Here is a 15090-nt window from a genome sequence, read left to right as displayed (position 1 = left end):
ATCAGAAAAAATTTAAACTTTTATTTGCTCTAAGAGCCTATCTCAGTATACCAACTAATTATTTCTTCTTTGTCTGAATTCTTTCAAAATTACACGTTAATGAAAATTAAGTGATTGTTTTCACATTATAACATACAAAGGACTAAGAATAAGAGAGATGTATGGGATAAACTGAACACTCTAAGAAAGAAGTTATGGGGCTTGAAACAGCCTGAATTTGTGGGCAATCACAAGAAAGAAATGAAGATGGGGGAAAATCCCTTAATGAAAAGAAGCTTGAACAAAGAAATGATAGCCCATGTAGAATACAACATTTATAATGTGATGACTAGAAGACACTTAGAAAAAGACTCATTTACATTATGAAAGGCCTTGATAAAATGGCCAATGAGTTATCTGTAGCAATTATACCTCTCTTTAATTAGAAACAAAGTCAAGAATTCTAAAATAGACATGAACATGGAGTCCCCTGAGAGTAACTACAATGATGGATATGGATGTGTCTTATTCCCAACCAAATATTCTGAAGAGTCTGTCTATAATCACCATCTCCAGCTTCTTCTTCTTCTTCTTTTTTTTTTTTTTTTGGTTTTTCGAGACAGGGTTTCTCTGTGTAGTCCTGGCTGTCCTCCAGAACTCACAGAGATCCACCTGCCTCTGCCTCCTGAGTACTGGGACTAACGGTGTGCACCACTACTACCCAGCCATCGCCAGCTTCTTACATCCCTTTGTAATATACTTTAGATGGATTCCCATTCGCTAATATTACTACAGTGCACTGATTCATTCTTACATCTCCTTGTAACATACTTTGGATGGGTTAACCACTCACTAATATTACTATAGTGCACTGACTCATTCTTTTCTTGGTGGTGAGAGAGATAGCATTTCATGTTGGAGCTTAGCTGGCCTAGAACTCACTATATAGCCAAGGCTGACCTCAATCTCATAGTAATTCTCCTGCCTCAGGCTACTAAGTGAGAGGATTACAGGTATGAGCCATCACACTCTTTTCAATAATTTTTTTTTGTTCTATTCCTATTTCTCTGGCTTCTTTGCAGTCTTTATGATAACTTCCTATTTATTTTTCATTAAAATAAGCTCCATGGAAACAGAAACTATAGTAAGCAGAGTACCTGTCCCCCAAAGATGTTCATGTCCTCATATCCAGCACCTGGGAAGATGCTACTTTGAGAAAATGATTAAGTAAAATCTAGAGATGAGATACTTGTACTAGATTATCGGAATGGGCCCAAAGTTACTGTCCCAAAGGATCTTGAAGTGAAAATGGGAGGCAGGAGAATCATACTGAGATTAGAAATGCTGTACTGCTCCTTTTCAAAATAAATGGGAGGGGGCTGTAGTGTAAAAAATGTAATCAGCTTTCAGAAGGTGGAAAAATGGATTCTGTCCTGGAGCCTACAAAAGAGCACAGCACTGTCACTATCCTGACTTAAACATGAAGTCAATCCTGGGCTTCTAACCTGTAGAACTTTCAAATGTGTGTTGTCTGAAGACCCTAAATTTGTACTGATTTGTTATAGCAACAATAGAAAACTAATACAGAGAACTGTATCTGTTAATAATTGTACTCCCTGTACCACAATATGTGCCGAATGTATAAGAGGCAAAGTGTTAAGCACCAATAAATAGAAAAGAACAAGTGCAAATAAAAGGGATAAAACCACATTTAATTTTACCTAATATGTTAAAAAACCATGTACTAAAAAAGAAAAAGATGTTGCCAATTAGTTGACAATGTTTTATCACTTAGAATTTTTATTTTACGTATATGTGTAGAGCTACTTAAAGATCATTTACATACATCATGTATCACTCTTGTGCATAATGAAAGAAAATAGTTTCTTTACGGTGTTTCCAAAGTCTAATTCTTTTGATTATTATGTGTTTACTTATGGATGTCATTTATGGTAGTATTCTAAAACATTTAATTTGAACCTAATCAGAAGAAAATCATAATAGTTTGAAGATTCTATTGCACACATTTTTAAAAAGTGTTAAAAACTGAATCTTTTATAAAAATTAAACTTAAAATGAAAAACTGTAAGTACAAATCGAAAAAAAAATGCAAGGGATATTGTGGTGATATTCTGTCCCCCAGTGTGTTGTGCACCCTAATAAACTTATCTAGGGTCAGAGAACAGAAGAGCCACTAGATACAGAGGCCAGAAAATGGTGGCACACAAGCCTTTAATCCTATCACTTGGGAGGCAGAGATCCATCTGGATCTCTGTGAGTTCAAGGCCACACTGGAAACAACCAGGCATGGTGACACACACCTTTAATTCCAGGAAGTGATGGCAGGAAACAGAAAGGTATATAAGGTGTGAGGACCAGGAACTAGAGGCTTTTAAACTTTTAGGCTTTTAGTAGCAGTTCAGCTGAGATCCATTCCGATGAGGACTCACTCAGGCTTCCAGTTTGAGGAAACAAGATCAACTGAGGAGTTGGCAAGGTGAGGTTGGCTGTGACTTGTTCTGTCTCGTTGATCTTTCAGAATTTAACCCAATATCTGGCTCTGGGTTTTTTATTTAATAAGACCTTTTAAGATTTGTCTACAGGATATAAGGTGTCCTATAATGCTGTGGGATGGTCTGTATGTTAAATGTGTTGCTCTGATTGATTAATAAATAAAACACTGATTGGCCAGTAGCCAGGCAGGAAGTATAGGTGGGACAAGGAGAGAGGAGAATTCTGGGAAGTGAAAGGCTGAGGCAGAGAGATGCTGCCAGCCGCCGCCGCCATAACAAACAAGATGTAAGGTACTGGAAGGCCACGAGTCATGTGGCAACTTATAGACTAATAGACATGGGTTAATTTAAGATAGAGGAATTAGATAGCAAGAAGCCTGCCATGGCCATACAGTTTATAAGTAATATAAATCTCTGTGTGTTTACTTGGTTGGGTCTGAGCAGCTGTGGGACTGGCGGGTGAGAGAGATTTGTCCAGACCGTGGCCCAGGCAGGAAAACTCTAGTTACACTATAACTCTTGTGAAGAATACCTGAGCAGAGGAATGTAAAACTTGCTCAAATCTCATTTTTTCTCCATCCAGACCTGGCAATTCCTCTCTTTATCCTCACATATCTTCCCCTCATCACTTTACAATAAACCCTTTAATAAACAATTTACTTGTATATTGTCTGTTTTCTCCTTGAGATTGATGGGGAGGTGTAACCATGTTTTATGCACTGAAGTATCTAGAAGTGCCTAGAACAATGCCTGTCATGTAACAATGATAAACACATAAAAATCCGTATACACACATATACGTACGAACAAATATACAGATTCATGTATAACAGAACAAAGTTGTACCAAACAATGAATCTCTACAATTCTCTCAATGAAAGGAGAGAAGATGAAAGTTCAATAACTTCTAGTTAGACACTGAGCACTCAAATTTTGCTTCTTCCCCAAGTCCAACATGACAGTAAAGGAAAATGTAACTATTACCTTGGAAGGACAGAGAGAAAGGTAAAGGTTAAAAACAGCATAAATGGCTGGGCAGTGGTGGCGCACGCCTTTAATCCTAGCACTTGGGAGGCAGAGGCAGTTGGATCTCTGTGAGTTCGAGGCCAGCTCAGTCTACAAAGCAAGTTCCCGGACAGACTCCAAAGCTACACAGAGAACCCTTGTCTCGGGGGAAAAAAAAAGAAAAAAAAAAAACCACCATAACAAAATAATGTAAATGATATAAAAAGCATTTTAGCAATTTTAATTAAGGTAAGTGGAAATGTTGAAACAAAGTTCTGCAGAAGAAAAAGCCAACAATCAGCAAGCCAGAGAATCCTGTCTGGCTCAAGAACCGAAGCTAGGAGACACTCTGAAGTAGAAGAGTAGGGCTAAAAAGCAGAGCTGGTTCAATCTATAAAGTGAGAACATTTGCTCCTCTACCCTGGGTAGCCAGGTGCCTTGCCTTCCCCTAATCAAGCAGAATATGCAGAGAATTTATTAACCAGAGGAACAGCCACAGGAACAGTTAGGGAGACAGACAAGTCAAAACACATCCTGACAGCAGAGATGTGGAAATGCAGCCCATTTTCTTCTCAACAGTTGGGAAGAGACAGAAAGCTTCCTCTTCAGGTAAACCAGTAAGCTCAAAAGATAAACTACAGATCATCTGTGTCTATAAATATCTAATACAACATAGGAAGTCTTGATGAGTATAGATAAAATGTTTATATGCAAAAATCAGACTGAAACAAATACTTACATAACCAACATCAGGTCTGTAACAGGTATACGCCCCTAAGATACTATGTAAAACATCGTGATATGGGCCACCCTTAGAAGAAAAAGAATAAAATTTGAAACTGTAAGTAACTCTAGGTTAATGCTCATGAAATATTAAAAACCGTAGAACTGTAGCATTCCTTAAATGACCAGTTTTAGCATATTTATTCATTATAAAAATACTCTAAATGCATTCTATCAAGATGTTTTCAGAATTAATAAAAGTTTGATCTTGAATAATAAGTCAAATATACTCACTTGAATATAACTTATATAATTTGCAAACAATTTTAAATACTTCTAAGGTGTAATAAATATGATAAGTACAGATTACTTTCCTATTTAAATTTTTTCTATTTTATTTATATACACATGAGGATTGAAACTAGGGCCTGCACATGCATGCTCATGTTTTTATACTAAGCCCATTTCACTTTGTATAATTTCAGAAAAAATAAAAGAGGCCAAGTATGATACACACAGCTTTAATCCCAGCAAAGCAGGGTTATCACTATGAGTTTGAGCTCAATGTGACCACATAGTGAGTTCCAAGACAATTGAGGTTACATTGTAAGACCCCGTCTTTAAAAAAAAAAAGTCGGGAGTCTAATTAGTGAGTATGAAGAGGATTTATATGAGCGAGAATTGTTGAAGCCAAGGTTGGATAAAGCACCGGGATAAATAACCAAATGAATGGAAGCACAGGATCTATGAACCAAAGGCTGAGGGGCCCCCAACTGGATCAGGCCACCTGAACGGGTGAGACAGTCAGTTGGCTTGATCTGTTTGGGAGGCAGCTGTGCATTGGTGCCAGGTCCTGGGCTCGTTGCATGAGTTGGCTGTTTGAATCCTGGGACTTATGCAGGGACACTTGGCTCGGTCTGGGAGGGGGGAATGGACCTGCCTGGACTGAGTCTACCAGGTCAACCCCGGTCCTCGGGGGAGACCTTGATCTGGAGGAGGTGGGAATGGGGGGTGGGCTGGGGGGAGGGGTGGGCGAGAGGGGGAGAACAGGGGATTCTGTGGCTATTATGTTGAACTGAATGGTGTTGTAAAATAATAATAATAATAATAATAAAAAAAACCAAAAAAAAAAAAAAAAGTCAACCAGCTAGTTATTTTAATATCAATAGTAATTCTTTAAATGTATGTGTATAGGTGATCTGCCTGCATGTATGTCTGTGCACAATGTGTGTGCATGATGTCTATGGAAGCCAGAACAGAGTGTCAGATCCCCTGGAATTGGAATTACAGAGCTGTGATCTGCCACAAAGGTGCCAGGAATAAAAAAACCAACTGCTCTTAACTGCGGGAGCATCTCCAGATCCAGTATTTTTTCATTTATTTACTTATTGTGCATGTGTGTAGGTACACACATGTCAGGAATTTGTTCTCTCCTTCTATTACGTGGGTTCCTAGGATCAAACTCAAGTTGTCAGGCTTGGCAGCAAGCACCTTTACCCATCTCAATGGTCCCAATAGTAAAAATGTCTATCAATAAATAACCTTTATTATAAGTAAACTATTTCCTTGGATTTTAATATTAAGAATTAGAGATAGCCAGTTATTCCTATCAACAATAAATATAAAAGCAAACTATTTTTTCCTAGTTCAGTGGTAATTCTAAACAACTTGGAACCAATGTATTTATATTCTAGCAGCTTTTAAGGTGAATCTATTAATAATTTAAATATAAAAATTCACTATAGTAAAAATGTAAGTTCCTATCACATAACAACTATGTGCTATGACAACTAATACGTTTTATTCCGTAGAAAACAAGTGCCTTAATTTTTTGTTAGTTTTGCATTTTTATATAAGGACTCATATTTTTACCTTTTAAAAATTTATTTTATTTTATGTATATGAGTATTTTATCTGCATGTGTGCTTAGTGCCATGGATGTCAGAAGAGGGAGTGAGAAGCCCTGGAACTGGAGTTAGGGATTGTTATAAGCAAGGAACTGAACCCAACTCTTCCTTAAGAGCAATAGGTGCTCTTAACCACGGAGCCATTTCTGCACTCCTGCTAAAAACAAAAAGTTTCTTTCGTTTTATTAAAGCAAAGTGTCACTATGTAACTGTGGGCTGGCCTCAAACTCAAGAAATCCACTAGCCTCTGCCTTCTGAGTGCTAGAATTAAAGCCACCTACCACCATGCCTGGCCTCTTCTCAAATTTTTAAAATATTTTCTTTAAAAAAAAAAAAAATACCTGGGGACTGGAGAGATGGCTCAGCAGTTAAGAGCACTGGCTGCTCTTCCAGAGAACCAGCTTCAATTCCTAGCACCCACGTGGCAGCTCACAACTATCTATAACTCCAGTTCCAGGGGATCCAACACATAAAAATAAATAAATATTATAGAAATAATACGTGGCTTGGCATGGTAACTCACTTCTTTATTCCCAGCACTTAGAAGGCAGAGTCAGGTGGATCTCTGTGACTTCTACACTAGCCTAATCTAAACAGGAAATGCCAGGCCAGCCAGGGTTACATAGTGAGACTCTGTCTCAAAATAATAAAAATAAAATAAAAAATAGTGCCTATGTATTTACAGAATTTGTCCCACTGAGTACTGAAAGAATAAAACAGCAGTTAAAAACTGACTAGAAAACCTCACCTTCTGAAAGATGTAGAGAGATGGAAATGTACGGGATATGTCCAACTTAATTAATTCCAGACTAGCCTCTCGGTCAGCAACAGATATACCTGCATTACCAAACAGATAAAATTTAAAACAGAGGCCAACTGCATTGCCTTATGTTAACATAAGTAAAAAGGCTGAATAATCAAGAATGAGCAAGGAACACTGAATAATCTTTGCTAGAACTTAGAACTTAGCTTCTTCCCCCATCCCCAGCATCGTTTGTTTGTTTGTTTTTGAGACACGTCTCACTATGTAGTTCCAGCTGTCCCGGAATTCACTGTGGTCACCAGCCTGGCTTCAAACCCATAGCAATCCTCCTGCTTCTGCTTCTCAAATGCTGGGATTAAAAGGCATGCATCTTACCTAGCTAGTTTTGACTTTTGTATTTGGGGGTGGGGGTGAGGGGGTTGAGACAGGTTCTCACATAGCCTAGGCTAGCCTCAAACTTCAATTCCCTATGTAGACTTGAACTCCTGATCCTCTTGCCTCTACCCTCCTGAGTGCTAATATTACAGGCATGTGCCACCACACCTAGTTTGTGTAGTGCTGAGGGTTAAACACAAGATCTTGTGTGTGCTAGGCAGGCACTTTCTACTGAGCTACATCTTTAGTCCTCTTCCCTTCAGAGACAGGGTCTCACTCTGTAACTCAGGCTAACCTCAAATTCCTATCAGTACTTCTGCCTCAGCCTTGTGGGTGCTGGGATTATAGACGACCAACGACAGACAGTGTAAAACATAGTGTCTATCTCTTTCCTCTCTCCCTCCCACTGCATCACCTTCTCTCTCTCCTATGAGTCCAAAAGGAATTAGGGTTTCATGTAATCCAGGCTGGCCTTGAACTCCCTCTATTCCCAAGGCTAGCCTTGAACTCCGCTTGATTCTGTTTTTACCTCCTGAGTATAGGCATATGCTTCCATACCAAGTTTTGGTACATATACCTCATCCATAATTCCCTCATATGCATACACCAGTCACACAATCTACATGTACAAAATGTATATATTAAAAATAAAATTACACAAAATTACACAATTACGCTGTAACCTTGGCTGTCTTGGAGCTCACTATGTAGACCAGGCTGTCCTCAAATTCAGAAATCCACCTGCCTCTGCCTCTCAAGCGCTGAGATTAAAGGTGTGCACCACAATGGATAGTTATTTTCATTAGAAAATTTGATGAAAAGTCATAGCATTGCTCTAATCCAGCTCAATTACTGTCTGAATTGAGGAAATAAGCCCCTAACCCAGTTGCTCAAAAGGAAAAACGTTAATATCTCTTTCTATACTCATTTTATTTATAATGTCAGGATATTTCTTCAAATTTAAAATATGCAAAGAAACAGGAAAACGTGACTTACAGCGAAGAAGACCCACAGACAACACAGTAACAGAAAAACATGACTTACAGTGAAGAAGACCCACAGACAACACAGTACTGGAGCCGATAGACATTTCTGTCTATTACACGTAAGTTAAATAAAATATGTTAAAGAGGGGAGAAAATGTATGAAGAAGATAAAGATTTCAAAAAAATAAGTGGGCTTTTATAAAACAGACCAACTACAATTTAAAATTCATATGGAGGGGCTAGAGAGATGGCTCAGAGGTTAAGAACACTGGCTGCTCTTCCAGAGGTCCTGAGTTCAGTTCCCAGCAACCACATGGTGGCTCACAACTGTCTGTAATGAGATTTGGTGCCCTCTTCTAGCACGGAGGCATACATGCCAGAACACTGTACCGGAATTTTTTATTCCGTTTATTTATTTAGTGTGTGTGTGTGTGTGTGTGTGTGTGTGTGTATGTGTGTGTACGTGTGTACAGGTGTCATGGAACACAAGTGAAAGCCAAAGGACAACCTGAGGGAGTTGGTTTTCTCCTACCATATGGGAGCTGGGGATCACACTCATCCTTCAATGTGGCAGCACATGTCTTTACCCACTAAAGCCATCCTGCCAGCCCTGGCATTAACTTTTTAGTACATTCAATTAATTCATTCGAAAGTACAATTTTTATTACTTAGTCATAATAAATTTTGGTTTTGTTTCGTTTAGGTTCTCATATTCAGACACATTACACAGCTGAAAATGATCCTGAACCCCATCCTCCTGCCTCCAGCCCCCTAAAGTATGGGGATTACAGGTGTGGTTACCCAGCCTACTCTCATATGCCATTTTAGTTTACATGTTGTTTTTTCTACTTTGTTTGTGACTTTTAGCAACTGTTCTACCACTGAGTTATATTTCCAGTATTAATTTGCATAATTTTGGTACTTCATAAAAACTGAGCCAGGAATGGGGATATACACCTGCATCCCAACCCTCTGGAGGTAGAGGCAGCAAGTTCACAAGTTCAAGGCTAGTCTGGGCTAGATATGATATGTCTGTATCCCAAATAAACAAAAAGACAGACAGACAGACAGACAGACAGATAGATGATAGATAAATGAGAAGAATAATGCCACAGCTGAGACCCTGCTAGTATAAAATTTCATGTATCTTCACTTCCTTCACATTTGTAGTTTTCCACAAATAGCTATAGTAGCTAACTGATCTCGAGATGATTCTTTCAAGGCCCTCAAAATCAAGTCTTCTCTCTGACCACTTGGTAATATTTCCCTTTCCTAATGTTACTTTCCTAAAACTGAAAACAGCGAGATAAGTACTATTTGTTTATTGAGAGATATATTTTAGAGTTTAGTTATAGAAAAGAGAAGAGTTTGCTTTCTTATTTATTTATTTATTTATTTATTTATTTATTTATTTATTTATTTATTATATTTTTCAAGACAGAGTTTATCTGTATAACAGCACTGGCCGTCCTGGAACTTGCTTTGTAGGCCAGGCTATCCTTGAACTTACAGAGATCCGCCTGCCTCTGCTGGGATTAAAGATGTGCACCGCCATGTCCTTGCTTTCTATACAGTAATACAAAAAAAAAAAAAGAAAAGGAGGCTAGGAATATGGTTTAGTTGGTAGAATTCATGCTCAGCATGTATGAAGGCCTGGGTTCAATCCCCCAGCACCAATACATGTCCATCACATAAGCAGGACATAGTGGCTCACACCTATAATCCTAGAACTCGGGAGGTAGAAGCAGGACATCAGAAGTTCAGTGTCTTCCTCAGCTACACAGTGAATTCAAGGCCAGACTTAACTGAATGAGAACCTATCTAAAAAAACAAACAAAAATAAGTGACAGATTAGGAAAATGATTCCCCATTATCAAAGTACAAAAGATAATGAAATAAATTTGCCTAAACTTAATAAACTGATACAAGAAAAAAAAATGCTTCAAAATGATTAAGAAAACTAATTGGCAAGGCAGAGGTTAAGGGTGGGAGTTATGGATAAATTAAATGAACAAAGAGTAAGGCAAATCACAATAAGAATCATATGTAGTTTATTAGGGACTAAGGTCAGTGGATAGAGAAAAATGAGTTCAGAAAGTGAAGAATATCAGGCTTTATTAACAGCTTGGTATGAAAATACCTGATTCATCCCATTGGCTTCACTGCTGTGATCTGCATCCTGGGACTGGGGCAAACAGACTTGACTCACAGCTCAGCCTCTTGCTCCTAACCCACTAACTACTCTAAGTCTGTTTTCCATCCCACAAGTCAGAATACTATCATCAAGGTACTACACTTAAATCTGGCACATGGTATAAAATCCCAATAGTATATTCAGTAACTGGATTTTGAAATTCTTATTTGGAAACCCTCATACCTTCAATGTCATTATCAGAACTTGTTTCACTGAAGCTTTTCCACCGTTCTCTGGCTCTTGAAAGAAAGATTTCATAAAGTTCTGGGGGAAAAAAAACAAAAATTCATAAATAATACAAAAAGAAATAAATTCACATTTTAATTTTCACTATAAGCAGGTATCAAAAATGTGGTAAACTAAAGCAAACTGGTTTTCTCAGAACTCTTCCTTCATTACATGACACAGGAGTAGGTCATCCTGGGAGCTAGTGCAAGCACAGGCAGGTGGGAGGCTCCTGTTCAACAGCCAAACTGGCGAGAGCAGCCAAAACCTGGGGAGTCAGACCCAGACTGCATTTCAGCTCTGCCGATTACTACCTCCTGGACTTCAAGAAACTTACTTAACTACTCTGGAACTTGATCTTTGCATCTATAAATTGGAGAAAATAATACCCACTCATGAGGTTACCAATGATTAAACAAATCATTTTCTGTAAGTACTGGTATCTTTTCTCTTTGTTCATTTGGATTTTTTTGTTGTCATGGTGGCTGTTTATATTTTGTTTTGTTTTGTTTTCTGAGACAAGGTTTCACTGTATCTCTGGCTGTCGTGGAGCTCACTCTGTAGTGAGCAGGCCTTAAACTAAGAGATCCACCTGCCCCTGTCTCCCAAGTGCTGGGATTAAAGGCATGTGCTACCATCAGCCTGGCATCTTCTGGTTTTTGTTTGTTTGTTTGTTTGTTTGTTTACTTGTTTGTTTTGTTTTTTGAGACAGGTTCTCACAAGGTGGCCCTGGCTATCCTAGAACTTGCTTTGTGGACCACGCTGGCCTCAAATACACAGAGGTTTGCCTGTCTCTGCCTCCCATGTGCAGGGATTAAAGGCATGAGATAAAAAAATTATTTATTTTTAAATGTAAAACACAAAAATGGTTTCTGAAAAACACGGATTGTACAACACAGCATGGAATAAAAATAAATTTCCTTCTCTGGATGTAACTACTATGGTTAACAAGGCTTCCAAACGTGAAGATGTGCACATTTGATTTTTATATATCCTCAGTTTTAAAAACTCAGGGGCTGGGACTGGAGAGATGGCTCAGTGATTAAAAACATTAGCTGTTTTGTTCTTTAAGAGATCCTGAGTTCAATTTCCAGCACCCACATGGTGGTTCACAACCATCCATAATAAGATCTCGCATACATGCAGACAGAAAACTGTATACATAATTGTAGCTGGAGTTTTATTGTGTCCACCTGGCTCCTGCAGCTGCTCAGACCCAAGTGAAAACACAGAGACTTATATTACTTATAAACTGTATGGCTGTGAATAAATAAATAAATCTTAAAAAAAAATAAAAATAAAAACTCTGGGGCTAGAGAGATGGCTCAGCAGTAAGAGCACTTAGCACTCCTGCACAGGTCCCAAGTTCGGCTCCCCATACCCATGTCAGGCAACTCACAATGACATGCAACTACAGCTCCAGGGATCCTACACTTCTGGCCTTCAAGGGCACCTGCACTCATATGCACACACCCACACACAGGCATATACACATAATTAAAAGCACTAAAAATGAATCTTAAAAAAAGTGATGATACACTATATGTATCAATCTCATTTTACCTTGTTCCCTTAGAGGTTATACATTAGTAGACAGGATTGTTGTTTGATTTTTTTTTTTTTCAGTCCTGGAGACTGAGTTAAATCCCCAGCCCTTTTTGTTTCTTTTTTTTTTTTTTAACAATATTCCAATGTATGACAACTATACTATACAATAACAAGTATTCTTATCTTATCAAGACTCAGATCTTACAAAGTAACTGACTATATATTTCAAACATACTTTACAATTCTATTTCCTTTTCTATTTACTTATCATTACTACAAATTACTTCAAAATAAAATACAAAGAAATAAAAAGTTCAAACATGTCCAAATCTATGCATGATTTGTAGAAGAGGTAACTGCAATTTAAAATTTTATGTATATAATTGCTGAGGTTGTCAATTAACAATTGCATTTTTTTTTTTTTAAATTTCAAACTGTTTTCATGTCAGTTTCCTTCTTTACCCAAGTTTTAAGCTGTCTTGGAAGAAAAAAGGGCTCCAGGTGACAAATCATTCACATTAGGAAACCACAAAATTGATCTAGTAAGAAAAACATGGTAACAAATTTTTAAAAATCCAAAGGGCAACTTTCCCAAGAAGATTTATAATCAATATCCCAAGTAAAAAGACATTTGTCTCAGTTTCATGTTGAATCCAAAAAGGGAAAGGCAGAAGCAGGCTTACAGACAGGACAAGGATGGTGCCTTATACTTGAATGGAGAATATTCTGATTTCAGGGTTTTAGTCTCAGATTTTGGGGAATGATGATATACAGACATTCAACAAAGAGCACTTTCACAAATACCCATATTATAAATAGCCAAAACAATTTTTTGGTATAGCTAATGATCTTATCCCCATTTTACAAATGAAAAAAAAAAAGGCTAGACTTTTAGATAGTAAGTAGTTTGCCCAAGGTCACAATCTAATACATGGTGGAACCAGATGTGAGCCTGACTAACTAACTGTACAGCCCATACTCTTAGCTAATATTCTCTAGTTATAAATTTCACAAATAAAACAAATACAAATAAGGGATCACTTATTAGAAAGTAAACAAAGCTCACTACACTCAAGATTGAGCTTTCTTTCCACCACCAATGGAAAGGAAGAGAATCAGTGAATCAGTTCCCTATTTCATTCTTCAATACATAGTTGTTTCGTTAAAAAAAAAAAAACTAAAATTATAGTGAAAATAAATGACTTAGTCATATTACAAACCTTTACACATGTCAACCTTGAGTCTTTTGGTTCTATTGACATATAATTTTATCACCTATCTAGATAACATTTTAATATCTAATTTATTGAGCAAGCTACTACCTCATATCTAAAGCCAAAGTTATCAGCAACAAAAAGTTGAAAATTTTAAAAAATTTTCAAATAATCACCAGACAGGTTTTTTTATACCTTTTTTTGTTTTGTTTTGGTTTGGTTTTTTTGGAGACAGGGTTTTTCTGTGTAGTTTTAGTGCCTGTCCTGGATCTTGCAGACCAGGCTGGCCTCGAAATCACAGAGCTCCGCGTGGCTCTGCCTTCTGAGTGCTGGGATTAAAATCCTACACCACCACTACCGGCCAGTCAGTGTTTTTTAAAATCTAAGAAAATCATTTCTTTTTAACTTGTCTCATAAAAAGCACAAGAAACCTATATTAAGTCATATAAAGCCCAACATATTCTAAGGCAAATATTAAAACCTACAATTCTACCTTAAACTCTTTTGGGAGGTGGCATTGTGGCTTGAACTCAGGACTTTGCATTTGCCAGTCAAGTGCTCTATCACTAAACTGTATAATATACCACCAGCCTTTTCTTTGTCCTTTTTCAGTACAGTAGGGAATGAACCTACAACCCTGGGCATTGGTAAGCAAGCCCTCTACCACACAGCCTAGCCTGCTTTGTTGGGCCTTTTCTGTTTGTTGTTGTTGTTATTTTGGTTTTTTGATGTTACTGTTGCTTTCAGACAGGGTCTCACTATGTAGACCAGGCTGACCTGGAACTCACTATGTAAACCATGCTGACCTTGAACTCATGAAGATCTGCCTGCCTCTACCTTCTGAAAGCTGGGATTAAAGGCATACACCACCATGCCTAGCTTCTATTGTATAGATCTTGAAACCAGGTCTAAGTTTCCCAGACTTGTCTCAAACTCACTCTGTAACCTCTATACGTCTTCAATTTCCAATTGTTCTGCCTCAACCCCCCTCGTTCAAATTATAGGCCTGTGCCACTATGCCAAGCCCATTAAACTATTTTTTAAAGTTTTTTTTTTTAATTATTCCATTATTTGATGGAACAGGGATTGTGTGAAGGTCAGAGGACAACTTGTGGGACCTGGTTCTCTCCATGTGGGACCCATCAACATCACCAGGCTTTGTGGAAAGCACCTCCACAAGATGAGCCACCTCGCTCAGCTCTCTAAAAGGTGTTTGTTTGTTTTGTATGTATGGATACTGGGTGTTTGTCTGTGCATGTGTATATGTACTTAGTGTGTGCAGTGCTTGTAGAGGACAGAGCAGGCATCAGATGCTCGGGAGCTGGAATTAACCTGTTGATAGCTGCCATTTGAATGATGGGTACCAAACCTAGGTCCTCTGCAAAACAAATGTTCTTAATTGCTAAGTCATCTCTCCAATGCACCCTCCCCCCACTTTTTTTTTGTTTTTTGAGACAGGGTCTCTCTGTGTATCCCTATCTGTCCTGGAACCCGATCTGTAGACCAGGATGGTCTCAGACTCCCCTCCCTGTGCCTCCCGAGTGCTGGGATTAAAGGCATGCATCACCACAGCCCAGAAAGTTTTCTGTTTTTAAAAGTTGAAAGAACATGCTGTGTTCCCTTGAGAAGCCTACACCTATGTTCTTGAGTATGTCTTC

At 38.1% G+C, this 15090-nt stretch overlaps 1 protein-coding gene across 5 annotated transcripts in view; it reads right to left on the bottom strand.

Moving 5' to 3' along the window:
- The window catches only part of Tbc1d12 (TBC1 domain family member 12), a 90350-nt gene that overhangs the window by 7238 nt on the left and 68022 nt on the right, over positions 1-15090 (bottom strand). For all 5 annotated transcript variants that reach the window (XM_042263137.2, XM_042263133.2, XM_076563018.1 and 2 more), the window contains 3 exons: positions 10629-10709; positions 6876-6964; positions 4237-4308 (listed from right to left, as the gene is read on the bottom strand). In XM_042263137.2, coding sequence (XP_042119071.1) covers positions 4237-4308; positions 6876-6964; positions 10629-10709 — 242 coding nt within the window. The remainder of the gene's footprint in view (positions 1-4236; positions 4309-6875; positions 6965-10628; positions 10710-15090) is intronic.

This window comes from Peromyscus maniculatus, chromosome 1 (assembly GCF_049852395.1).
Source record: "Peromyscus maniculatus bairdii isolate BWxNUB_F1_BW_parent chromosome 1, HU_Pman_BW_mat_3.1, whole genome shotgun sequence".
Classification (NCBI taxonomy): Eukaryota; Metazoa; Chordata; class Mammalia; order Rodentia; family Cricetidae; genus Peromyscus; species Peromyscus maniculatus.
Note: the sequence above shows the minus strand (reverse complement) of the source record. Positions and strands in the feature narration are given on the sequence as shown.